This window comes from Haemaphysalis longicornis, unplaced genomic scaffold (genome assembly GCF_048455015.1).
Source record: "Haemaphysalis longicornis isolate Haplotype H1 unplaced genomic scaffold, Haemaphysalis longicornis Haplotype H1 scaffold_4, whole genome shotgun sequence".
Taxonomy (NCBI): Eukaryota; Metazoa; Arthropoda; class Arachnida; order Ixodida; family Ixodidae; genus Haemaphysalis; species Haemaphysalis longicornis.
This window is the reverse complement of record NW_027526361.1, coordinates 204634695-204660115: the sequence shown is the minus strand read 5'-3', so window position 1 is coordinate 204660115 and position 25421 is coordinate 204634695. Positions and strand designations below refer to the sequence as shown.

At 45.6% G+C, this 25421-nt stretch overlaps 1 protein-coding gene across 2 annotated transcripts; it reads left to right on the top strand.

Annotated features, from left to right (window-relative positions):
- The first annotated feature begins 65 nt into the window (after window positions 1–65).
- Window positions 66–24133, top strand: LOC144179612 (sulfotransferase 1C2A-like). Of its 2 annotated transcripts, XM_077708031.1 has the most exons (5): window positions 66–215; window positions 14321–14411; window positions 16497–16561; window positions 21918–22339; window positions 23471–24133. In XM_077708031.1, exons 3-5 carry the CDS (start codon window positions 16526–16528, stop codon window positions 24027–24029), a joined length of 1017 nt encoding a protein of 338 aa, XP_077564157.1. In that variant the 5' UTR covers window positions 66–215; window positions 14321–14411; window positions 16497–16525; the 3' UTR covers window positions 24030–24133. The 2 variants fall into 2 exon arrangements, with proteins under 2 accessions (XP_077564157.1, XP_077564158.1); XM_077708032.1 differs by lacking the exon at window positions 14321–14411 and having other exon boundaries at window positions 90–215.
- Window positions 24134–25421: the final 1288 nt, after the last annotated feature.

Sequence of the window (25421 nt, the reverse complement as noted above, 5' to 3'; positions counted from 1 at the left end):
CAATCTGCTACTGCCATCTTTCAGCGGACGTAGGAATGAACTGATTAGCAGGAGGAGAGAGAGCCTACAGTGCACACACACTACAAAAGCACAGCGGTGATACCGCTTGGGGTGCACTAGTCAGCCAGGAGAGTCTTCCATCAGCAGAGCGAAGCCGATAGCAGCCACGGGCGGGACACCAGCAGCAAGCGAACAACCATTCGTCCTGCCGTGCCGTAAGATTGCTGGTTTTTGTTCCAAGTACTCATCGCAATTGCTTTTTATCAAGTGCTGTGTTTTGCTGGGGCGTTTTTCCGCTTAACTGATGTCCGTATTTTGATTTTTAACGACTGTGTTTATTGCATAGCTGGTTCACGAACTCCAATCGGTCAGACTACCAGCAGGGGTCAAAGGTTAACTGCAGTGGAATTTCCGGTGCCAGTGCTTAAGGCGGTCGCTTAGTGCGTACTTGTAAAGATAAATAGAAATAAAATCAAAGCGGGATTATATTCGATGGAAACAAAGAAAGAAGAAGGATTGAAATTATGCCATATATTCACGAAGTGTCGCACAACAGCGAGATTAATTGCTTCGCGGCGTGGTGCACGTGTGGTGTTTTGCGCTTCGTGTAAGCTGTCAGTACGGCGCACGCGCAGAGAAAAGGCGATAAAAAGAAGGAAATGTGCCTGCAGCAAAGAAAAGCGTGAGAGCAGATACGTAAACTGTCTTACACGTGCTATCTACAAAATCCCCTTGTTGTGTGGAAAGGCATACAGAGAAAGAGCGTTAATTCGAACTTCAGTAATTTTAATGTATGAATAGCTCAAACTGTATGAATTGGTCCGGCCAGGCTCCAAAAGAATTCAATGTATAAAAAAGCCGGTTGATTCGAACACAAGTAGGTCCCGCCATAGATAATTCGAAGTACGCGCTACTCCGCCCGTGGCCTAACTCGTGACAAAGGGCCATAGTACTACGCCGCTGCCTATACACGAGACTTCGTTGCTTCCGGAACGGATACAGAATGCGAAGTTGGGTAAAACCAATCTGCAAACACCGTGGTGTACGTTTTAGAAGAGGTATTATTTGCTAACTACGTCAATATCAGCTCGAGCTCAGTGGTGTGTGGTGCGCTGACGATGGACACATCATTTCTCAAGTCAGAAGCAATATTTCGCAAAAAAGAAGCAGAGAATACGTTGCTGGCAGTGACTACGAAGCTCCAGTGCGCCCATCCAATCCGTAGTTGTGGACCGCCAGTTTCTATTCTTCAGTTCTTAAAAAAAGGCTAAGAGGAGTATTTTATATTCGCTCGTTAAAGCAAAACGCCCTGGCTGTTGCCTGTGGGCATGTCGTACGTCTTCACAATCGCAGTGCACAGCGGTAGTTTTTGACTTTCATTAGCTGGAAATTTAATAAATTCGAACTGAGGTGTCTTCCCCTTGCGGTTCGAATTAGCGAGCTTTTACTGCTTACCGACCAAACGGGCCGGTACGCCAATGACCGATTACGAGAGCATATATGCGTTTAGCAACTCTCAAGGCGCTTCTCATCTTCCCTTTCGCCTTCCCACCGCTCGGAAGTGTGGCGATTCTTGGCAGGGGAAGACGCAAACCGAGAGAGCAGTACTTGAGGTGTTTCATATCGGTCAACAAGAGGAAGGCAATCTGTCTGAGATATATAAAGGTCGCTTTCCTTGGAGGCTGGATTTCAAGCACAAGACACAAAACAGAGATAGGCCGATTGGATAGGTTGTGCACATTGTTCGCAGCAGTGCAAAGGTGTTGGAGTTGTTTGTTTCAATTATGTCAATTGAAATTATATCTGTTGCTTTTCAGTTATGTCTGTTGCTGGTCTAGCGTTTAGGTTGTGTGTTCTGTCCTTTGTGTTGGCATTTCATATTTCGCTGCTTTCTTCTCAAGCTTGGGACTGAGTATTCAATGCCTCCGTAGTGGTACTGGTGCATTAGTTCTGTACGAGGAAAAAAGTCATTACGTGGCTCATTTAGTGTTTATATGCCATGGAATAATTAAAGTGGTGGCACTTGTGTTTCGCTAATAACGGGGAAATGGGCTGTGTAAATTAAGAAAAATTTTTTCATGTAATTTCAAAAGTAATCGCGTTTTTAAATAACAGTATGAAAATAGCAGTTGTCTATTTTAAATTAGAAGGTTATAAGTACATAAACCTGCTTTATTACAAATAATATCAGTTATTAGCGCACTAATATTTGACGGAAGTACCGGATTTCGGTAGGTAAAGCGCACTACTATTTTACAGGAGTACCGAGTTTCTGGCAGGTGGTTTCTGGTATGGACGGCAGCCATAAGAAAAACACTCAAAGTAGACTTACTACCGCGTGATTACAGCGTAGGGTCCTTGCCATAAACAGCTCGCAGGAATGCAGCAAACAAGACGGTTTTCATCGCGGATGTAGCATAAAAACCGGTTGACTTAAGGAACATAACAAACATTTATGATTTCTAAGGTTCAAACCTGATGGCATGGGAAATGTGATACTGCCTGCTTCTTCACCAAGGTTAATGCAAACGCAACGACACCTGCCGTTAGGTTTTGTTAAAATGCTTTGTGTTGAAGCTGAGGATCGTGGTCAAATCGAAGATAGTCAGTGGGCTTAGAAAACACAAAAAGGAGTGTCCGAAAAGTAAAATGTCAACTTCTCTTTCACACCGCATTATCTATCCGTAGTAGACCTCCTCGCCACGCCGCCTCAAATTCTGTCTGTAGGTTGATTTAAGGGGCCGAAATTACACCCAAAGTGCAGCTGTTTCTCTATATTTACTTGTAGTGTTCGTTTGATGCCATATAGCGTGAAATGTTGTCATCAAGGCGCCGCTTTGCAGTTTAATTATTGATGTTTTTTTTAACTTGCCGTATGAACAGGATTTTTCTCGTTTGCTTGCTGTTAGTTTTGCCTTATTCTGCTTCGTACGTTGTATAGAACTACTGCTTTTCCCTTCGTCTATCCATTTTTGTTGTTCACTTCTGCCTAGGGCTTCTTAACTGCAGCTGATAATTAAGTACTGCATAAACAAACAAACAAACAAACAAACAAACAAGCAAGCAAGCAAGCAAGCAAGCAAGGAAACAAACAAACAAACAAACAAACAAACAAACAAACAAACGAACGAACGAACAAATGCACGATTGAAGGAAGAAATACAAAGCAAACGAACAAAGAAGCAAATAAATAAGTAAATAAATAGTAGATCGAAGCCATGCTTGTATTTTAAATCACGGCTTCCTATAGTGTTTAAAGGCAGAGATAATCAATTACTTCCTAGCTGCAATCGTGTTTCGCTGTACAAAGTTGCTGCGCTACTAAGACTCTTATAAGTTGTAACCCAACATTATCGATGCATGCCTACGAGAACATCGTCTGAAAAGTAAAGCTCCATATGGGCGCAGATGTTGTTTGGCAGTCAGCTTTGCAGAACGCCCCTCGACCGAACCGTAGGGCGTTAGCTAATACCTGCTGCTCTTCACCAATCACCGAGCACAATTTTGTACTGGCGGGAGCTGCAGCGAACAACCACTGTGGTTGCCCCATGACCAAGGAGACACGCCGGTGAGCGGTAGTCGCAGATACAGGGTTGCCGGCCGTTTCACGATGTTTCACGGTGTAATTGAAAAACCAGAACACCACTGCGAGGGCAACTGTACAGAGCTCCATGTGAGGTAAACTAATTTCCAATTCATCGTAAGAAGCGCTTAAAACGGGACACAGAAGAGAAGACACGCACGACGGCGCTACTTCTGTGTCTGTGTCCCGTTTTAAGCGCTTCTTACGATGAATCAAAACCAACTATAGCCCAACTGTGAATTTTACTAATTTCCAATTCCTTATTAAGCCTTCACATTTTTTCAAGCACCCCTCTCCACTTCGCCCCCTAAATTATTTCGGTAGGTTCCTGTGCCCGTGAGGCAGTTAATTTCTACCTCTATCCTCGTAACTGCATGTTTCCACAGAGCCACATTATATGTTCGCTCATTTAACCGTGACTGTTTCCAAAAGTATTCTCCGGGCGTGCTATCGCCGGGAATTATATCTCACTTATTGGTCAAATGGTTACCCACATACAACATATGCATGTTCTGCGGAATGGTGAAAGCAAAATGGGAACTGCACGCTGATGCTGATCTGGAAAGGTTGGTTAGAAAACAATTTTTACTTTGTTTTGCGAAATGGAATACCTGCGAATACGAATGACGCTTCAATCTTTCTACCGGAAATTTCTGAATATAGCAGCAGGAACAGCTCGGCTTTTTTTTATCACTCATGCTCTTTTCTCAGTCTTGCTAAGCCGTGCTGCCGTAAATAGAAAAGTTAGTTTTTTTTAGCAGAGACATATGCGTTTGCAGGCAACCAGATGGCTTAACTGAAACCAGACATCTTTATTGAGAACTCCTGGCATTATTTTATACCATAGACAGTACATTACACAGCGTACCACCGTTGCTGTTTTTGTAAGGCAGGCGGAAAAGCAACACCATGTTTACGATATTTAGCGCCGTGTTAAAGATCCCCAGGTGGTCGCAATGTAATCGGTATTCCTCACTACCGCACGTGCCTTAGTACAGGACCTCTGTTCTCAACTTCATTATCTTTTTTATTCTACATTTTGTTTTACGTGAGCGATCGTTAACGTGTGCTCCGACATTTTACGCTTGCCCTTGAAGAGACAACGAAGCTATCTGATATTCCGCACACTAAAATTTGCCATTCTTTGCGAAATTTAAAAGTGCATCCAATGTTCGCTGAAAGGCGTCCAATCGATCGGCAATCCTTCGAAGACCCAAATAGCAAACGAGGAACGAACCCATGCGGTGATTTTTCGCGCACTGACTAAACATAGCTACGAACGACTAAATGTATACCGATACGTGGGTTTTTAAGGTAAAGGTATACACTATTGTACGCCCTCTTCCCATCGATGCGTGAGTTGTGGCATTTAGAACCGTTGCTTTTTTTGGGGGATTTTCACGTAGCCCTTTTGTCACAATGGAAGCCCGATTTCGCGCATGCGCTATGTGTCCAGAGATTTTATCAGAGCTCTTCGGTCGACCAACCGCTGTATGGGGAAAGGCTGAAGTTTTTCGACAGGGCGCCGCCATCGGTCCCACTAAAAAAGTTTTCGCTTTGAAAGGTGTAAGAACACGTCGCAGGTTTTTTGTACAAAAAGGAGGAAGATAACGGTAAACAAATGCGCATTGCCCGAAGTGAAAATTGGACGCCCACGTGAAGCGCAGACATACGGCTGCAATAAAAGGCAGCAGGACTTTCTCTGAAACTTCGCAGTGAAGAAACGACGGCCGACAAATCCTAATCCCTTATTATGACTTGTGAATGCGACGGCATTTACAATTGGACGCCGCAGAGTGCTTCTTCAGGAGGCTATGTTGACGTCACAGCCAAATGGGAATTGGGGAAATGCTGTGACGTCCCTTAACAGTTTTCACTGCTATTTGCTGCTCTGTTTGAGTGGGTATGTGAGAATGGTGGGTTTGTATGTGGACGTTGCATCTTGTCGCACCTGCGATCAACAGCTTCGGACGGAAGCTGCCATCTCAGAGGCCGATTTATGTGAGGAGATAAATGTTGTGCCTTCATTCAGCTTTAACGTATGTTTACGTGAATGCCCTGCCTAGTGACGTTGCGAGCAATGTCAAGGTCGTAGTTCGTCAAAACTACGTGCACCGGTTGTTGGCGTTTTCTGAGTTGAAGTCGACACAGCCTGCGCCAGGTTTATCTTCTGTAAGCTACAGTCATGGAGTTAAAGTGCTTTATTTTCTTCAGAAAATAAAGCCTACCAGGTGTTGCGGATGCTTGCTTGACTCAAATTCTGAAGGCCTGGATTCGGTTGACATCCGGAGCATGATTTGCTTTATTTTCTTTCCAACTCAGTCTTTCCACTGTCATTATCTTTGCGCTGTCAACAATTTTATAGCATATTTCGCTGCCACCAATGCCGGATGTCGGCTCTTCCGCTCGACGGGTAGTTTAATGTGTTCGCATTAAAATGTGACCTGGTCCGAGAACCCACGGTTCTGTTCCAGAGCACTAAAAAATAGAAAGCCCGATTTATTCCCGGTTCGGAATGACGGCGAAGGGTAGTTGGAGAGGAAACAATGAAAGAACGACCGTGCCGCGCAGAATGGAAACGTCGGGATACTTTTTTTCAGAGCTATAAAGTCTTCTGAATGTTTCTATACCACTCTGTTTTTTTGCACTTGTTATAAAGTGGTACGGACGCACATGCGCGACAGCTTACACAACACCGGCCAGAGTAAGTACTCTGTTCCAGAAGTGCGAGAAGTTTCAATACTATTGGCGTCTAAAGCATATTTAAAAAAAATGCGTATTTTATGAGATGTATGAACGGCAATAAAAACATGCGTCTGAGACGCGTCTGACTGAAACGTGTCAGACGCGCCTGAGCTAAAACGCGTCTCACACCCCACGGGCCGCTAAGCGAGCAAAACAGAAACTGAAACCTAACATGGACGCCATGGGTAGTTCGCGAACATGGAGGAAACGTTTCTTGGTTTTTTGACGACGATAGTTTTTCTTGGGTTACTTAAAACAGAAAATTTTGGCCTGTCTCCCTGTCTGCCTCTCCCTTGGTTCCGCCTTCCGGTCAAAAGATAAACGAATTCTTTTTTATTGCATAGTATACCCTATGGCACAAAGACTACGTTACAGGTGTAAGTTAACCCCCGATTCGCGAAAAAACTCAAGAGGGAGGTGTGGTGGGTCCCCATATACACCGATGGAGGTCAGGTGGTCTGCCAGGGTGGAGGCGTGTGCCTCGAAGGGTGTCGTGTTCTGGCCGCTTCCAATTACGGGCACGTCCACAGCAGTTCTGTGACCGCATCTTCGACAGGGGCCGTGTAGCGAACGGGGCATGGTAGCGTGGTGGCCACTCCCGGGTAACAGCGGGAGAGACGGCTATACCACGAAGTCTTCGCAGCAAGACCTCCTCCCACCGGGCAAGTTTACTACAGAGGTCCGTTCCACACGGTGGAATTAGTGCTCGTCTGGCGCGACGAACATCTTCTTTCTGTTGGAGAAATTATAGGAAGCAGAAATTTTCCAAACAACTAAATCCAATATTGTTCAGCAAATGTAAACGTTAGGCAAATTTGAGGGAAAAAATAGCTACGTAACTGGTAATTGGCAGTGCAATTTTAATTAAAAACACATGGCTGCGTGATTTTTGTTATAACAAATAAAACAATATGCGTTGATAGCAATGTTTTGACTAATAAATACAAAAATAGCTCGTGGCGGCATTCCAAAAAGTCCACCGGTGAACAAAGGTTCGAGTTGGTGATGTGGGAGTATTAGAAAGCGGGAAAACTGAATTTATTTGACCAGACATCTACGGCGTTTATCATGAGAGGAGCGGAACGAGAAGGGAAAGAGCGTGAGGGTGGTCGGGGGAGAGAAGGGAGACATTTTCGTGGCAGCGGCGGCTGAAGACTACCGTCTTCCGACATGTGCAGCGAAGGGAGCAGATACGCGGCCAATGGTTTTTTTCCCCATGAGGTTCCGTAAGCAAAGAATAACCATAAAGGGATGCAGCATGTTGGTTCCTCGAAATGGAGGGGCATTTACTGCACCCTTAGAATGCCGCTGCAATTTTATGGTACTCGTAAAAACAGGTAAAACGCTCTCTGTCAAAACAAGCCAAAATTGTCATTATGTCGCGTGTAAACATTTTTAAGTGGCACCCCGTGCCAACGTCGGCTGCGGCGTATTTCTAACAGGATATGACAAAAACAAATGGAAAGGCGTGGAGGTTTATAGAGATATTATTAGAAAAATAAAACGGACCTGGTCTGAAACAGATCTCGGACGTCTGAAATGACGATTCAAAGGACCTAAAAGCTCGGAACGTGTGACCTGTCTTTTCCCACCACAGGATTTTTTTTTGAACAGCATAAACACACAAAACACACCACAAAAACCAGTTTATGAGGCATCTAGATCCATAGTCTGCACGGCTAATATTGGATCTAATATATTGAGGGACTAGGGCCAGCAACGGCGTTTATTGAGGCGTTCGAGCATCAAGCAACCACAAACACATGATGCTGATGATCATGTCCATCCAAGATGATGAAACACTGCCGCGTGCTGATGAGTGTGTGCAGATGAAGACCAAGTGCGGGAATTGTCCTCTGCAACTCTCTGCAGCCGGAAGTTTGGTCAAGAATGCTCACAATATTTATATTTTCCAGAATACCATCCTGGACTAACATTGCAGATTGGGGCAACAAGTAATTGGCATAAAATAATTGGTATAATAATAATTGGCAGTATGTTACAGCGTTGAGTGTGTTTTCAAAATAGTTATTCCTACATTTAAATAAACGGTTCTAGTTTACAGTACCTGAATTCTCAAGTAACGTTCTTGGGACGGCAAAATGTTTGGTAATGGTTGGATAGAGTTTGGTATGTTATTTCATATTTTTGCTCCCACGAAATACAAGAGGCGCTGGCCATATACATTATGTACTACCGGCAGGGGAAGATTTTGATGTTCAGCATGCCTTGTATCTCGTCTGAGTGTAAGAGTGAGGCACGGCTTGTTGGGGGTAAGTATTTTGTGAATAATTATAGCAGTGTTATAGTCCCTGACTCCATCAAACGGCAATATGTTAAATTCGGTGGAGGAGACGCTGCTGATGGGCCATTTCTCGGCGTTGCGACCGTTATTCTAATGGCTCTTTTCTGGATAACACTGAGCGATTTGCAGTAAGACGTGTAGGTGGACCTCCATGACTCAATGCAATAAAAATAAATGGCAGTGACGCGCAGCGGTGGCTCAGTAGCTGAGGCGTTACGCTGCTGAGCCCAAGGACGCGGGTTCGATTCCGGGCCTCGGCGGCCGCTTTTCGGATGGAGGTGAAAAGTAAAAACGCCCGCGTGTACGAGATTTCGGCGCACGTTAAAGATCTCTAGGTGGTCAAAATTAATCCGGAACCTCACCGCCTGAGTAGCGTCGGTGCGTTAAATCAATCAATCAATCAATCAATCAATCAATCAATCAATCAATCAATCAATCAATCAATCAATCAATCAATCAATCAATCAATCAATCAATCAATCAATCAATCAATCAATCAATCAATCAATCAATCAATAAAATGGCAGTAAAACATGGCAAATTAAATGAGGCGTAAAACATGGGCCAGAAAATGCGTTCTTTTTCCAGTGTGAAAAAGAAAACTACTAATTTCCACGTTAGTTGTTCTACATGAGGAGCCCAGTGCAGAGACGAATCTAAAGTTATTCTTAAGTATTTAAGGGTGGTAACCTATTGTTGTTTCTCCGAGGTTGCAAGTTGCATGTGCCGGGCGGCACTTTGCGGTTCGACGCGAACACTGTAAACTTTGGTTTTTAGCGTTTAATACGAGCTAATTAAATCTGAAGCACACTAATGTGTTGCGGAGTTCGTGATTAGCAAGCAGCTCTACTTATTGAGAAGAGTGACTGAAGATCATAAGCGTTGCATCTTCCGCCTACAAAACAGCTTTGGCGTGTTTTAGCGAGTTCGCAAAATCATTAACGTAAAGAGAAGAAAGAATGGTGCTAATACGGAACCTTGAGGAACGTCCATTTTGACATCTTTGTGTGAAGATTTGGTATCTGGTATTTGGACAAGTTGATTCCTGTCGAACAGATAACTGCGAAATAAGTTAATAGCTGTACCTCGAAAACCGTATAGCATTCTAGTTATTGCAGTAGTATGTTGTGGTTCACAGAGTAGAACGCTTTTCTGATATTCTTATATATACGAACAAGTATGTTACAACTGTTAAGGGCGGGGTTTACGTTTTATGTAACTGCGTTAACAGCAGTACTAGCCGAGTAATTATTCCTGAAACCGTGTTGGTGTTCTTTTCACACGTTGAAATTTTCTGGAACGATCATTACACGCTCCGCTACGAATTTTTCACGATAAAATTGTTTCGGCACCGTAATTGGCTAGGTTACTAGGATCATGTCCTTGATCCTCTTCCAATCTTCTTAAACTGTGCTAGGTATGTTCCATAGAGAAATGCCTGATTAAGCATAGTTGCTAACGCTGAAGCCAAGGTTTCAATGTCGTCTTTTATAGTGTTGACAGGAATTGCGTCATGTCTATTGGCCTTTTTTTATTTCAACCGTTTTGCCGTTCTTCCATTATTGATATCTCGCTGAATACAAATGAGTTTGATTGCGCGGCAGGTAAGATAGGCTCGCGTTCATCGCGCCTAATGGTAAGGGGCACTTTGCTAGGTCAATAAAGAAGTCGTTGAAAATTTCGGCAACACCATCCTGACTGTACTGTAATATCTTAAAATCTGGCAGAGTGTCGTATTTCTGGGACAATTTCGTGACCGCATTGATTATACGACAGATTTCTTTGGCATTGGCATTTGCTTTAATAATACGGTTTTTTGAAGCACTCCTTTTTCCTTTTGCACAAGTGATTGGTGGCGCGCAGACCGGTATTGTACCTGATAGTAAGGGTTGTCTTTGTTTTCTCGCATCCTCTTCCTGCAGTGCTCTGCGCGCTTGATAACTCCTTTGTCATTCACGGACAAACTGGAGCGGGAAAGAATGTCGCTCTACGGGAACTCGCCCTATATTTAACACAGGACAGGCTGATAAAAGCAGTTTTTAAAAAGTTTTGTAAGCCATGTGTCTACGTCACAAACCGACGGAAGTAGAAAGCAAGAGAGAAAGAGATAGATATATAGATATATAGATAGATAGATAGATCGATATATATATATATATATATATATATATATATATATATATATATATATATATATATATATATATATATATATGTAGAGAGAGAGGGAGAGAGAGATATTTGATGCCCGAAAGGGGTTCTGTAGGGTAGACGACTTGGAGGGTGTCTCTCCCTCAGCCGTCAGCCCGAATTCGTTGTATCCTCGCGGCGGCATCGTCCATCCGGAATGCTGTAAGTTGTGACCCCGGTAGGAGCTGTGCAGAATAGTCTCCCATCTTACTCTTTCATAGATTGCCTCGTTCTTTTGTAATGCTGATGTCTCAACAATTGCGTGTGTTGATTTTTTATTTTGGGATTGTGAAACACTTTCCAACATTTGCAAACGTTTACAAACGTGGGATAGTGATCCGTTAAATCTCCCATTATTACTCATGCTTAAACAGGGTTCATATCGTAGTTAGAAATATGTGGTCAATCATGGAAGACGTGATTGTGGATACTCTCGTGGGATTGGCTATACGGTTTTGGAAGTCATGGGATGACAGCAACGCTTCGTACTCGTGATGCAGTGTTGATGCGATTAGGCTGCGTTTTGACGCGATTAGACGCGATTAGGCTGAAGTTACCGCAAATGATAACTTCATTGTTATTGTTAGCAAAGTACGGAAATACGTCTCCCACCGTAGAAACAAATGTCGCAACTTGAGAACCTGGTGGCCTCTAATCTACATCAACAGAAATTTTGTTTTATAATTCAACAAGCAACGTTTCATGTTCCGCGAATGGCGCTTCAGTCTGAGTTTGTTGTAGCTAATTTATGTTGGTAGGTACAGAGCACCTTCACCGCCTGTAGCATTAGCTTTTTGGGAAGTTATGCGAACTCCCAAAATAAAAAAAAAAACTCTCTTTCAACCAAGTTTCTGATAGAGCTATGATGTCATACTGAAGTTTTTAATGTTTTAAAAGTGAAAGTAATAAGTCATAATTTTTGTTTATGCTTGTTATGTGAATACTCGAAGAGAATTCAGCATTCGGAGCACTATATCCATCGTGGACAACTAGCATGGCAAGAATTTGCAACCTTATTCATCCTTACAGAATTTTCGCGAGATCGAGATGCTCGTTTGTTGCAATGTGGATAGGCCTGACGTTTTCTGCTTTGCTCGCACGAATTTTTGACTCGGTAGCCGAAACGAATTTCCAGTTCTTCTTCTTATTTCTCGCGATGACCATGCTCGGCAAGGTTTTGTTCTGAAGTCACAAGTGTTCGTTGATGGACAACACATTCGAGTCCGGAAAACTTATTTCGTTTGCTGTTAACCGTTTTTTTTTTCGCCGCCTGGAGAAATTCGTCACGTCTAGCTCGTGATACAAATCGAACAATCACGTTAGTTCTATCGTTTTTTTTCGTCGGTACTCTGTGTACAGTGCGCGTCAGGCTTGTCTAGGGCAAGCAAGCGCGCGGCTTCGGAGCATGCTGGCGACATCTGCTGATAGCGGCTAAGTTAGAGATAGCTTGCCATTGCGCGTGCGTGGATCTCAGACAGGCCCTGGCCGGTCGTCGTTCAGCTTGGGCCTCTCTGGGAGAGAGCACTGTCCAGCTCGGACCCTGATGACCAGCTTTGGCTGGTGAAGAGGGCTCAAGAAGCCGGACGGACTCAAGGGGTCCTGGAATGAGGACTCTTCCCCAAGGCGAACTGCTTTATAGGGACGTTTATTCCTCCTCCTCCTCCTCTGGAATTTGCCGACGCCGCCACCCGCAATGGGCACTTCTTTTCTGCGTGGCAGCCGTAAGCGTTGACACCGGAGATTAGTGCGTAATTTGACGCGGTGCATTATCACCCCAGGGACTTACGTAATCGCACAACAGGTTCGACCGAAAGCTCTGCAGTGAATTCTTGTTGCGTACTTTCCGTTTGGTACGCTTGAGCTTTCAGATTCAGAAGATTGGCGGTCGTTGCTTTAGGCGATTATGTAACTGCCTGTGATAAACGCGTCAAACGGCGCGTCTATCTGCCCTGTCACCGCTCATGGGTGGCACTGGGGAAGACCAGCGCCCTTCGTGGGTGGTGACATCTACAAATGTGTGGCCCATGCGAAATGATGACCGGCCCGACCCTGTTCGAGATACGTGCATGGGAAATGGCAAGCTATCTCTAACCCAGCAGCTATCAGCAGATGTCGCCAGCACGCTCCGGAGCTGTGCGCTCGCTTGCCCTAGACAAGCCTGACGCGCACTACCACATCAATGTCCGAAGCATCCACTACTCCGACTTACCCTCCTCTTTTGAACAACTTCCACCAGCTATTCCTTTTCTTCTTTGCGGATTCCTTTTAACTCAATGTTGTTCTTTCAAGTGCGCTGCTTTAGATATGTTATCTCATTCGTTGCACTAAGCAGTGACTACGCCAGTTCATCTTTTTCTTTCTTCAGGGCGGCATTATGTTTTTTCAGATTTTCCAGCTCTTGCTTTGTGCCACAGAGCTCCTCCAATGTTTTGTCCGGAATTCTATGCTTTTTTAACTTTGTCTAGCTCTTGCTTGTGGTTTGATTTGAAGTCCGTGAAGTATTTCAGCAGTTTCTTTATACTATTCGGAGGTTTGTCACACATAGTCGGCGAAATACGTCACTACGCTGCAGCCGATTACAGATGAGATCATGGCCTTTATCCCACAACGGTATTTTGTGGAAGAGCAGCTGAAAAGAACAGCATCCTCTTAAGTAAGTTTCGCTATAGCTTTTTAACGCAAGCGAGTAATATGATGCAATGGCAAGCAAAAAAAAAAAATGTGAGGTAGACCTTAAAACTTGCGGCGCTAAACGCTACAAAACGTCAAATTCGCGCATTCGAACAGAGGCAGTTTGTCAACTTGAAGCTAATGACAGAACTAACAGCCTACCAGAAAACTCTTCTGGTCAAGATAGCGATTGCGCAGAAAATTCACGAAATCTAGGTTAGGGAGCCTTGTGTACTTCCAGAATCACAAACCCTTCTGAATCTAAACTAAGCGGCGCATCGACAGCCTACATGGTTTCCCTACACACATTGCTTTTTTGCCTGCCAAAGCGTCGTTAAAAAAGAAGGCAGCTGCTGTGGATGCTTGCACAACTCATGGGCAAAACTTGGGGCAACGAACACACGTGGGACCACACTGTGATGCTGCTTTTCTATGCGTGAGGATCACCGGATGCGCATCCAGAGCAAAGCCACCAGTTTTTTTCCCGCCTAATGTTTTTCATAGCCTTTTCCTTTACATTTCTCTCTCTACCATGCGGCCTTGCTTTCGCACCGCCACCTGCGCGGTTGTGCCACGTCATCTGTGATCGACCTCAATGCTCATGAGCCCGAAGTTGCAATAACATTTGTACTTCCCAGTAATTTATCTAGGAGTTTTCATTTTATTTCGCAACATTACGCTGTAACGGGCCGCTGCACGCAACTCGTGTTGTTCCAGTGCGGACCGCAAGGGGCGGTAACTGGAGAAGCCTTCAAGGGGGAGGGGAATACGAAAACAGGAAAAAGTGTGCCCAGTCAATGGCCTACATTTACGCTCGTCCTTCGCAGTGACACTTGAATAGGCGGCTTCGAAACCGGTCGACGTGAGCGAAAGGACGCCCCCCGCTGTACGCCTGCCCATCTCCGCATCGTCTCCGAGGTGCGTTTGTACATTTTGATCCCCCGCCTATGCAAAATGCCGTTCAGTGAATAGGCTTGTCTATCGCCGCTTGTATTAGTACTCAGTGTTGGCGAAATTCAACCTATCGTTTTCTGGAGGGGAAGGAACCACCGCAATGAACGTCTGAATGCAAACTCTGTTAGATTGTTTCGTGTTACAGCCCAGTGCCAAACGGCAATAAGGGAATACCGGCATGCTTTATGTGCCTGTGCGAAAATGATCCTCTGATTCGCTTCCCGATATGCGAGATAAATTTTAACTTTAATTCGGTTTTCTAGGGTTATATTTCGTACCGTGCTTTTCGCCTCATTCTTTTTTGAAGAAAGAATGACAACCTGCATTTTGTCTAACTAGGGTGCAAAATGAGACCACTTTACTCCTTGGACAAATGGAGTAGCATTTATATTTTGCAACACAGCTTACATTTGACCATAGCAGGAATTCTGAGCAGCGTTGCCTCGAATATATTCTTCACTGGGCAGTGAAGCAGTGCCTAGGATCCGCTGTACAAACCGGAGTGATTTAGTCGCGTTTTCGCGGGCTGCTGACGTACTGCGGTCGTAAATCTAGTCCTGCTCTGTAAATTCACATCTGGTCATTTGGATGCAAATTTTATCGGAAGACGACATTCGCAGTGAAATGTTGCCTTTTGCGAAAATTTTCATCCAAATGAGCAGATCTAAATTTGCCGTTTCTTCCACGTAAGTGCCTCTCTTCGCTTCTTGCCCACTTTTTACGCTCTTCACGTTCCCTCTCCCTCCTCCCTACGAAAAACACGGTGGACCAGGCTTGCTCCTGCAAATTTAAACTTCCCGCCTTTCCCTGCTCGCGGGCCATACCTTCTGTTACCTTGAATTCAATCACCGCCATGCGCCCTTTTTGTGCTTTGAGGCCAAAGCATTTTTCCAATCCGTATTTTTCATTTCCTGTCGCAAAAATCAAGCAGACAACTATTCTCAATTAGAAGAACATTGCAAGTACAACATATGTGTTGATCGTTTAGATGAAATACGTCTCAAACATGAACATTGTTCACAATTACCAAATATGTTTCCAGATTTAGTGGTTTGGAAGAAAGTTTGCCTACATAGGCTTCTGTTTCGGATTTGTTTGACCTTTTGGCTGGGTGGCTGAATCGAGGGAAAGATATAGCCAGACTTGTGGACACACGTACAAAGAGTCGAAAATATTTGGGTTTGAGTTGACCAAGAAAGACTATCGTTCTTAAAAAATGCGTTATCGAGTTCTATCACTCGCGTTGTTGCTAAGGCGCAGGAAGTCACTGTTACTTTAAAATGAATATCTACAATATATAATATCATAAAGGTGCTTAACTAGGAGGGAACGAACCGTTGTTGCTCGCTGAAAACAGTGTAGTGGTACAGAGGCCACCCCGCCCCCCCCCCACCCCATAAGTGCTAAAAAAAATGAGAAACTGAGGCACCATTGCTACCGATGCAAATACGTGCGGAGTAATTTGAGTCAGATGAGATGCGGAAAAAGGGTAGTCGTTTTGCTGTAAAATTTATCCTTACTGAGCCCAGAACCAGGCGATCGGAAGACGCGTTGGCGTAGTTACCCGAGCGGCAAAATTGAGTGGACTCAATTTCTCTGCTCGAAGTTGGCAGGTCGCGACTGCTCTTTATAAGCACGGCGACATGCTTTATTTAAAAAAAACAACAACAAGAAACAAGATTTCTAATGCGTGGTTTCAGGGGAAACGATTAGGTAAGAAAATTTGAGGCGAGGATCTTTCATGGTTGCAATAAAACACCGACAAAAAACTTCATCGTTGATATCGCAACTGAAAACGACGTTACTTCCGGTTGCGGTGACCCATTCTCTACCAGGAACGTCGTTAACTATAACGCCAGTGTAGCGCAGTGAAGGGAAGGAGCCGCAGGCTTGGAATTCGCGCATCCTGCAGCCGCAGGTACATTGAGGAAGGCAAACAAAAAAACTCGCATTTGCAATCAAGACATCAGTGTTGTTTATTTGCTTTAAGAGAGTGTCATTTGTGTGGTTTAGTTCATGAGTTATTCTGTCTTTTTTTCTTTTACCAAGGTGGAAACGTGTGACGGCCTTCGTGCGGCATGCAGTCTCTTGGCGAAAACTCGTGTGGCGAAGGCGTGAGTACAATTTCCTTTGGCACCAACAAACGTTTATTCACGTAGCTGGAAATGAAAGCTATTCAGCTTTCCCGCTGTGCACACAATTATCATTTATCGTAAAAATAGAAGGAAACATAATAAGGGCTGATGGCAGGCATTCACCCGGTGGAGGAGATGCCCAGTCTACGGTACCCGGGCTGCGGATTGCGTCCAAGCCCTCTGCACCAAGTCCTGCTGGGATCTTGGTTGGCCAGACGAGTCTCCACGGCGTGTAAGAGGGGTGCTAAAGGGAAGGGGAGGCGGGGTAGGTGAGGGGTTTTCTGACTCTTCCCTACCTAATGGTACATGGTGCCGGGGGCGGGACAGAAATTGTAAAGGGAGTAAATACTAAGTAGGATAAGTAGCACGTAGGAGTGTGCATGCTGTGGGGATAGATATTCGTCTGCAGCATCTTTGGAGACAAGGGCGTAGCCAGAAGGGGGGGGGGGGGGGGGTGTTTCGTTGTCAGAACTCAAAATTTTATAAACGCAGAAATTGCACTAAAATATTGCGTGGGCGGAGCCTTCCGTTCCTTTCTTTTCGTGGTGTATATAAAATATTTCTGGCTACGCCACTGCTTGCAGAGGTGGCTTCTTTGGTAGTCGAGGATGAGGCGGTAGGTATTGTTCTTTGCACTGTCTGTAGTGTGCCGTATTAGAGAGGCGGTCCCGTTTTGGTGGTGGCAGTGAACCTTGATGCTCCCCCTCTGGTAAGTGGTTCGGTGTGTACGAGTGGGCTATAGTGTGAGCACCCTCACTACCGGCGAGGGATTCATGTCATGGGCACTCAGAAGATGTACACCTGGGGTAGTCCTTCAATGGATTTCATTATGTTCAGTGCGTATGTTGTGAAGATTCCTCGTTGATAATCTAGGCATGCCTCTTGCGTGTCGATGAACACTGTGACGACATCCTGGGTGGTTGTTGCGGCCAGGGCGATCTCAACGCCTGACGATTCCGTTAAGTTTGTTTGTACTGTCAGTGCAGTCATTTCCTGCCGTGTCGCGTTAACGTTGCCGACGACGTGTGCTATTTGGTGCGGATATAAAGCTGCATCACTGTATCTTGTTTTTTGTCCTTTCCATACTTGGCGTTCATGGCCAAACGATTGAGCGAGCCTTGTAGGCTGGGCGCCTATTTCGCGGAATCGGCAGTATTCGAATGAACAGTCGAACTTGTACTGGAACACAAATCTGTGATCTTTCATGGGTGGCTCCAAACAAAATATTATCTGCTCGTATACTTACCCGTTGCATTATCATCATTGCAATCGCTATTATTGGCGGCATTTTGCTGCACACCCCAAAGGAATTACCCCCTGAAAATAAACTTTTATGACCGCCGACATCATGTTTGCTCATTTGCTCCTAAAAATTGTGCGTGCGTATCAATTCAGGACACGAAGCCCCTCACCGCAGTTTCAGGCCGCTCGACATCCCTTGCCGCTACGGCGTATTATATAAGGCTTTCAGAAGGAATTGAAAGCTGTTAAGGAGTCATGCTTTTTTTATTGCGGAAGTTTGGCTGCATAAAAGCTCCGAATTCCCGAAGAAACCGGAGAAGTGGGCCGTGATGCGCACCTCGTGTCCATGAGGTGAAGCCCGGGGGCGCCGCACGGGGCGGGGTGCACAAGCGTAGCCTTTGTAGGGAAGAGCAGCTCCACACCGAATGCTCCAGAAGATAGTTATGAAAACGGACTATAGCTTCCTGAGGTAGGTGGCAACGCCAGTAGAGGGTTTTAAAAACAATGAGTTTTCTTGGGCAACCTAAGCGCGAAAACTTTGGTCTGTCTGTCGGTCTATCTGTCTGTCTGTCTGTCTGTCTGTCTGTCTGTCTGTCTGTCTGTCTGTCTGTCTGTCTGTCTGTCTGTCTGTCTGTCTGTCTGACTGTCTCACCGACCGACCAACCGGTGAGCTTCCTTGTCTTCTTCGCTTCATCTTTGTCTCAGCTGCGCTCTTAAAGTAAAATGGAATTCATACCAACTTGCCAAGCTTACCACCCTATTGAATCCTTACTACGATACCAGTGGGACATCTTGCCACGCGGACAATTTCGGCAACGTTCGGGCAGAAACGATAACCCATGGGTTAACAATCCGGGCACCAAACATCCCTCACCAGAGCTTCACTGATTGTTGCACTACGAACTACATAGTACAAGAACGCGAACTGCACAGGAGGAGATTACCTCCACTTCGCCCTAACACAGACAGGCCGCAATCAGTGTTACTAATACGAGGGAAGACTAACACTACATGCACACGTACCAGCCAGAAATATTTTCTCCAAAGGAGAGCAGAGGAACCACCAGTGGGCAAACACTGCGTTGGATATCCCAATCAGCCACATGTCATGTAGGAATATCCTTACAATAATCCAAATATACCTGACTTAAGAGCACGAACGCAGCTGCCATAGTTAATTGACCTGACCTGGCTGATTCTTCCCTTCTCTTTCGATAAAGAGCTAGCTTAGTGCAGTACACCAAAAAGGTTCTAGAGCATACCGTAAAGTTCCAAAAGAACTCCCACCCAAATTTCAGAGATATCAAGTGAAAAATATGGGATGGGCGATTTTTCGGGTCAGTTGCGAAAAACTACAAAAAGTTGCCGCACCGCCAACCAAAACTACTGAGTTATCAAGTAAAAACATTGGCCGCGTATCTGCTCCTTTCGTTGCAAATGTCCACAAAAGGCGATAGTCTTTATCGACATTTACCAAGTGAATGCCTCCCTTCACTTTACCGCTCACCTCTTATGTTGTTCCTCTTGCGTCGCGCTCCTCCCAAGGTAAAGATGCCAAATGTTTGCTTAAATCATTTTAAATTTCCCGTGGTCCACTGCTCCAAACCGGGTGTCTCGATGCCAACGCTGCCGTACGGCGAAGACGCGTGTTAGTCGAGGCACCCTACTTCAACATTTATAGAACCGCGTTTCCCTACTCCACGTGCGTTGCAAGCAGAACGTGGAAACTATCTAGTGGAACCTTACGTAACTGTTGCCGGTTGATTTCTTGAAATGGCGCCAGAAGCTATATTGGCGCGGGCGACAGCAGGCGACGGCGGAGTTAATTCTTTTTCTGCAGTTGATGAAGTATTTAATTTCCCAAAAATCAAGCATGTTTGAATTTTTATAAAGGAACACTGCAAATATCATTTCTGTATTGATTTGTTGTCTCATATTTGCGTGATGTCTTGTTCTTCTTCAACAATGTTGACAAGTATGAACATTACACCGGACATAGACGGGTAGATTGAGCTGTGACTATATAAGACTATTGCGTAGGCATTGTTTTGCTTTGGCCTGGTGGCTGTATCGAGTCACAGACAGACAGGCAGACATACAGGCATGCCGATCCCAATGCGCGGCCCGCTAGAGAGTATTTCATTGAGAGTATGGTCAACATACGTGAGGTATACAAAGCGCTAAGCGAACCACCTGAATGGTTACCAATGCTTGATGACCTTGTTCAACTGAAGAGATTTTAAACTTGTGTTTATCGCAAAGGTGGCGAATGTTATAAAATTACTGTAACCTAGTTTTTCGTTTGAGACAAACGGTAATAAAGAAAAAAAAAACATACAGACCGACCGAAATTTCTCGGTTTAGGTAGCCTAAGAAAGACTATCGTCTTTAAAAATAAAGATGGGCAAACTTTCGGGTCAAGTGCGGAAAGGACACATAACCCCCGTATTCACAAACCTATCTTGAGTAGAACTGTTTCTTCGGACACTTTTCGGCGCCTTAAAACGTTTCAAGACCACACTTATGCTCAAAGGGCGCCTTATTGCGAACTTATCGAACTAAAAGAGTAAGCGGTACTTAAGGCAGCTCCGACCTACTTTAAGTGCGCCTTTTCTCGACCTACATTGCAGACTACGATAGCTCGGCTGGGGTGTTCAATTTAGCGCGTCGATCGCGAGATATTGCTGAAGCCGTAAACAATTGAGCGCTTTCTGCGAGCAAAAACGATCCGTGCACACGCCTGCCGCCCGGACGCGGCCGTGCAGACACCCGCACACTGGCCCGCCGGCCCGGCCATCGCGCGATGCGGCCAGCGCCGGCACCATGGCTCATGGCGCTGCCTCCGCGCGGAGAACGACGCAGGTGCAGCTGCAGTTTGTCGCCGCTTGCCCGACTGGAACTATTCGTGCTACCAAGTTTCGCATGCGAGAAAGGGGCTGATACTGCGGTGAAAATTCACGCAATAGACAGCCATGCGGGGTAGTAGCGCAAGCGGCGATCAGTATTCTGCCGCAATTTAAAGCCCAAAGTTCCCTACGGGTACCGGATGCGGAAGGAGCTGGCTGATCCCAGCGCTTCGAAGCTGGCGCCACGGAAGCGTTCTTTCGTATTGGTGCAAAGTTCGAGTCCCGCCCGCACACCGTGTGCCGATTGGCGCATCGCGCGCTAGCCTCGCTCGGAGTAGCATAGCGTGCCTTGAAAAAGGCGCCTCTGATAAGTGCGTCGTAAGGAAGGTTTGTGAAGCGCAAGGCGACCTTTTCTCATTATGGTCATTAAGTTAAGTGTGCTTTCTGAATACGGGGGTAAGTGACCTTATCGACACTTGAATAGATGACTCGCACTCATTTTATTCACTCATTGTCACTAAAGGCATCGGACGATGCGTCGTTGTCAGAGTCGAACACGAGCTGCAGCGCTTCGTCCACATGCTCTCCCGAGCTTCGGGTCCCCTCTCCGGTTCCGTGCTTGCAGAGGCCAGGCCCTGGTTGAGCTCGCCGTTTTCAGAACCGTGTAGGCATGTCGAGATGCCGCACCGCTTAAACGACGCCAAGACGGTATCTCCCTGCTCTCCTACTCTTTCCATCTACTACCCCTTCCTCCTCATCTTGCCCGTAAAGCCGGACATGTTGTGCCTCTTGTTCAAAATGGAGATATCGGCGGTGTTCGCGGCCATGGGACGTTTTCCCATGGGGAGTTCCCGGCCTTTCTAAAGCGTCCATGCTAGCGCCATTTTAGGAGGTGGGCGATCCATGGGGTCTGTTAGTAAATTGAATATTTGACCCCTAAAGGGGGGTTGGCGATGTTTCGGGCGGGAGCGTTCTCTCGGATGTTTGCGGTAGTTTCACGAGAGACGACCTGTAATTGGGTAGTCTTAACCACTGTTGGTGCTATACAATTTTTTTCTCCTCCTCGCTCCCTGAGACGCTGTCAGAACTCACGTCATTGGTTTTGATTACGACGAGCTCCAAGGGATTGCTCCTAAATTTTGTAGTGCCTGAGCACTAGAAAGCTGACACAGATTTTGAATTATTCCCGCGGCAGAGCATTAGAAGAATTATACAAAAGAATTATGCCTATTTCCCTAAACTTGCAGGACCGGAAAGCGGGCACCCGGCCTGATGTCTACCACGTGGTCGAAGGTCTACACGTGAACAGGCTTTTCGTCGAGCCAATCATCCGGTCAGCGCTCTCCTACGCACCCCAAGACGGTGACGTCTTCGTCGTCAGCTACCCCAAATGTGGAAGCACGTGGCTGCACTACCTAGCCCAGGCAGTGCTCAAGATCGGCGCCGGCTTGGAAGCGCCCGAACTTGACGTCAACGCCGGCGCGGACCAATGGAAGGCCATGCCATTTTTAGAAATCGCGGGAGCTGAAGGTGCCCGCGCTATGCCTCGACCCGGAGCGATTAAGACGCACCTACCCTTCCAGAAGCTGCCGTACGCCCCCTGTGCCAAGTATGTTTACATAGCTCGGAACCCGTATGACTGCTGCGTCTCCTTCTATCACCACACCAAGTAGGTGCTTTGTTTCGTGTACCTATTATGAGATATACTTGTGCGCAGAAAGTGCTCCTTTTGGAACCTTTGAGGGAATACCGAAATTAGGTGCTACATCTAAAAACGCATGCATAATTACTATTGCCGCCACATATACCAGTAAAATTTCTTTAGATTTCAAACATGTACTCACTAAAAGGCCTCGAAAATTATCCTGCTGCAGACAGCCTGTGTGAAGTTTTATAACTGATGAAGTCGGCTTCAGCTGTATAGCGTGGTTGTAAATGAGACACATACTCCTTCCCAGAAATGTACGCATCCCTGCTTGAGAAACAAAATTTTCGCCTGGTTGAAGCTAGTTAAACACAAGATTTGTGCAGAAAACGAACTTTCTTTACCTTGGCTTGGAATGAGCATATCGTATTTTGAGCAGACAAAGGCCAACTTTATAAAGATGTCACTTGCGCAACTAAGTTTTAATCTCTCCGCTTTTGATACTTTGCATTATATGAATTCCTTATAAGAGCGCTCAACCTGGCATCAAGCAGTTGTGAAAAGAATTGAAAGGAACAATGCTTTACTGAAAGTCGTTTGGCATAATCTTCGACCTGCGTCTGAAGCTACCAGCGCCTCAAAGTTGCCTTAACCTGATCAGACATTGTGGTTTTACACAACCGTAAGCTGTATTTGCGTATTAGTGTCTATGCCGAGTCACGCCAATGCAGTTCGTTTATATTGTTTTTTTTTTTAATTTCTGTAGGAACGAGGGGCGGTATAGTGTGAGAAACATATCCTCTTTTAGATGTCTATGACATTGTCTCACGTTTGGGTTTTGTTTCTCAATGTAGCCATACGTTTTATTAAGAAACTGGACAATGTTTGAGACTTTTCGGCATTGTAGATGCCGAAATCCTTAACGATAATGTTTACAGGGCCAAATTTGATATGTTACGATAGGATATGTATTCTGTATGCGCACGGACTACCGTGAGTGGCAGACAGAAAATGCTTCAACGTAGATTTGTTCTGCATGAATCAGCACTTACAGCCCACGAGCGGTGCATGAAAATGGGTGCGGGTCCATGAAATGATTTTTCTTGGCAGCTAGTAATTGTCAACATGGTTCTGCCCACACGTTTATTTTCGCAGGCGGCTGCCCACATACATGTTCGAAGATGGCACATTCGACGAGTTCTTTGACATGTTCGTGCAAGGAAAAGTTGACTTTGGAGACTACTTCGACCACCTGCTCTCCTGGTACGAGCACCGCGACAAGCCTAACGTGCTGCTACTGACGTACGAAGAGCTGAAGAAGGACACTCGCGGGTGGATTCTAAAGATTGGCGACTTTTTTGGCAAGCGGGAGTACGGGGACAACTTGAGGGAGCACCCGGAACGGGTCGAGAAAGTGTTGGCGCTAACCAGTGTTGACAACATGAAGGCGCTCAACTCCAAACTGATGAACTGGACGCAGATTGTGGAAAGTATGCCGGAGGAGGCCAAGGCCGCTTTCACGAAGAAGGCCAAGGAAACATTTGGGGACGTTTGGGACAAGTCTGGACAGGGAGAGTTCGTTCGCAAAGGAGTCGTGGGCGACTGGAAGAGCTACTTCAATGCGGAGAAGATAGAGAGAATGAAGAAAGCGATCGAGCAGAAGACTAGTGGAAGTGACGCCATGGGCCTGTGGAAGGACATCGACCTCCCTTGAGACCATTGGAGGACCAGGTTGCTAAGAAAAGCTTTCTATAAATAGTGGGTCTCGTGAAATTTTGTGCAGGCTTCACATTCGAATAAAAATAGTTTGCAGTTCAATTGTGCAATCCAAGCAAAATTTGCGCTAAAATTTCAAATAAAAAAATTAATCCGTCTCAACAGATGCGAGAACTTCTGGCCGGGAGCATCCAAAGTTTCTTGTCTCCAGCCAAAACCGAGGTGTACAATGATTGTTTTATTTAAATGTATGTGTAAGACAACTAAACGGTAGGAAACGCATCGCAGTTTTAATAGTGAAAATATAGAGAAAGTATCCGTACGCAAATTGTGGGAACAAATGTTTGAGAGAGAAACTGAGGTTTTAAGAGTGGCCTACAACTTGCTGTGCGCTGCGCATGTATGAAAAATTTGTGATAGCACTCGTTCCACGTATTCTCTGTACGTCTTTCATCTTATGGCGCTGCTTTAGAAGCGTTACAGTAGACGCTAGTAGTAAACCATTCAGCCAGAGGGTAGAGCGTCGGCATGTGTACGTTGACGAGTCTGTAACGAGCTCTCCCCTCCACACCTGTCTTTTCCAATTGTGTTGCCACATGACCAGCTGCAACGTATTTGGCCAGGCTAAAGACCTACTCGGCTTCAGGGAAGCAGCGTCAAAACTGGTTGGGGTGCCGTGTGAATGCTTTCACGCTCAAAAGAACACTCGTCATCACCGTTCTCCTCATCCCTGGTACAGTTCGTCATATAAATGACGACTCCAAATCACGACATTAAAATCGAAGTCCGCTTCATTTAACAAGAAAGGTGGATGGAACGCGAAGCTTTCTCTTCGCAAGTTTAGGTAAAGGGGCGTTTGAATTGATTTGTTTTAACTCAATTTATTCACAAGTTCGAGTAGCCTAGAGTAAATTCGAACGGCTTCGACCTTGTCAGAATGACTCAGTCGGATAGACGGCGGCTTAACGCAAAGGACCCAGGTTCAATTCCGGTCACGGGAAGCACTTTTTTCTTGTTTCATCAGAGCAGTGGAAGGGCCTGCTGACCAGCTCCTGTCACGCAGACCGGATCTTTGTGGTCACCCGTGCTAGGGCTGCAGCGAAGGCCCAAGGGTACCTGGACTGAGGCGAACCCACCCCACCCAGTGACGGCTCAACCACAAGCGTTTGCTCTATCAGACGTTTATTCTCTCTCTTTTTATTCTCATCAGAATCATCATCATGTACTCTCCCATTGTGTAAAGTTGGCTTTCCTGCAGTGAGTGTCAGTTACGACACCTCAATCCACGAGACCAAGAAGCTTCGGTTACTAAGCATCGGCCTTGAAGGCAAATCATAGTTTTTTTTTCTCAAAGTATTGTAAATAGACAGTAGAGTGTAAACAAGTCCAC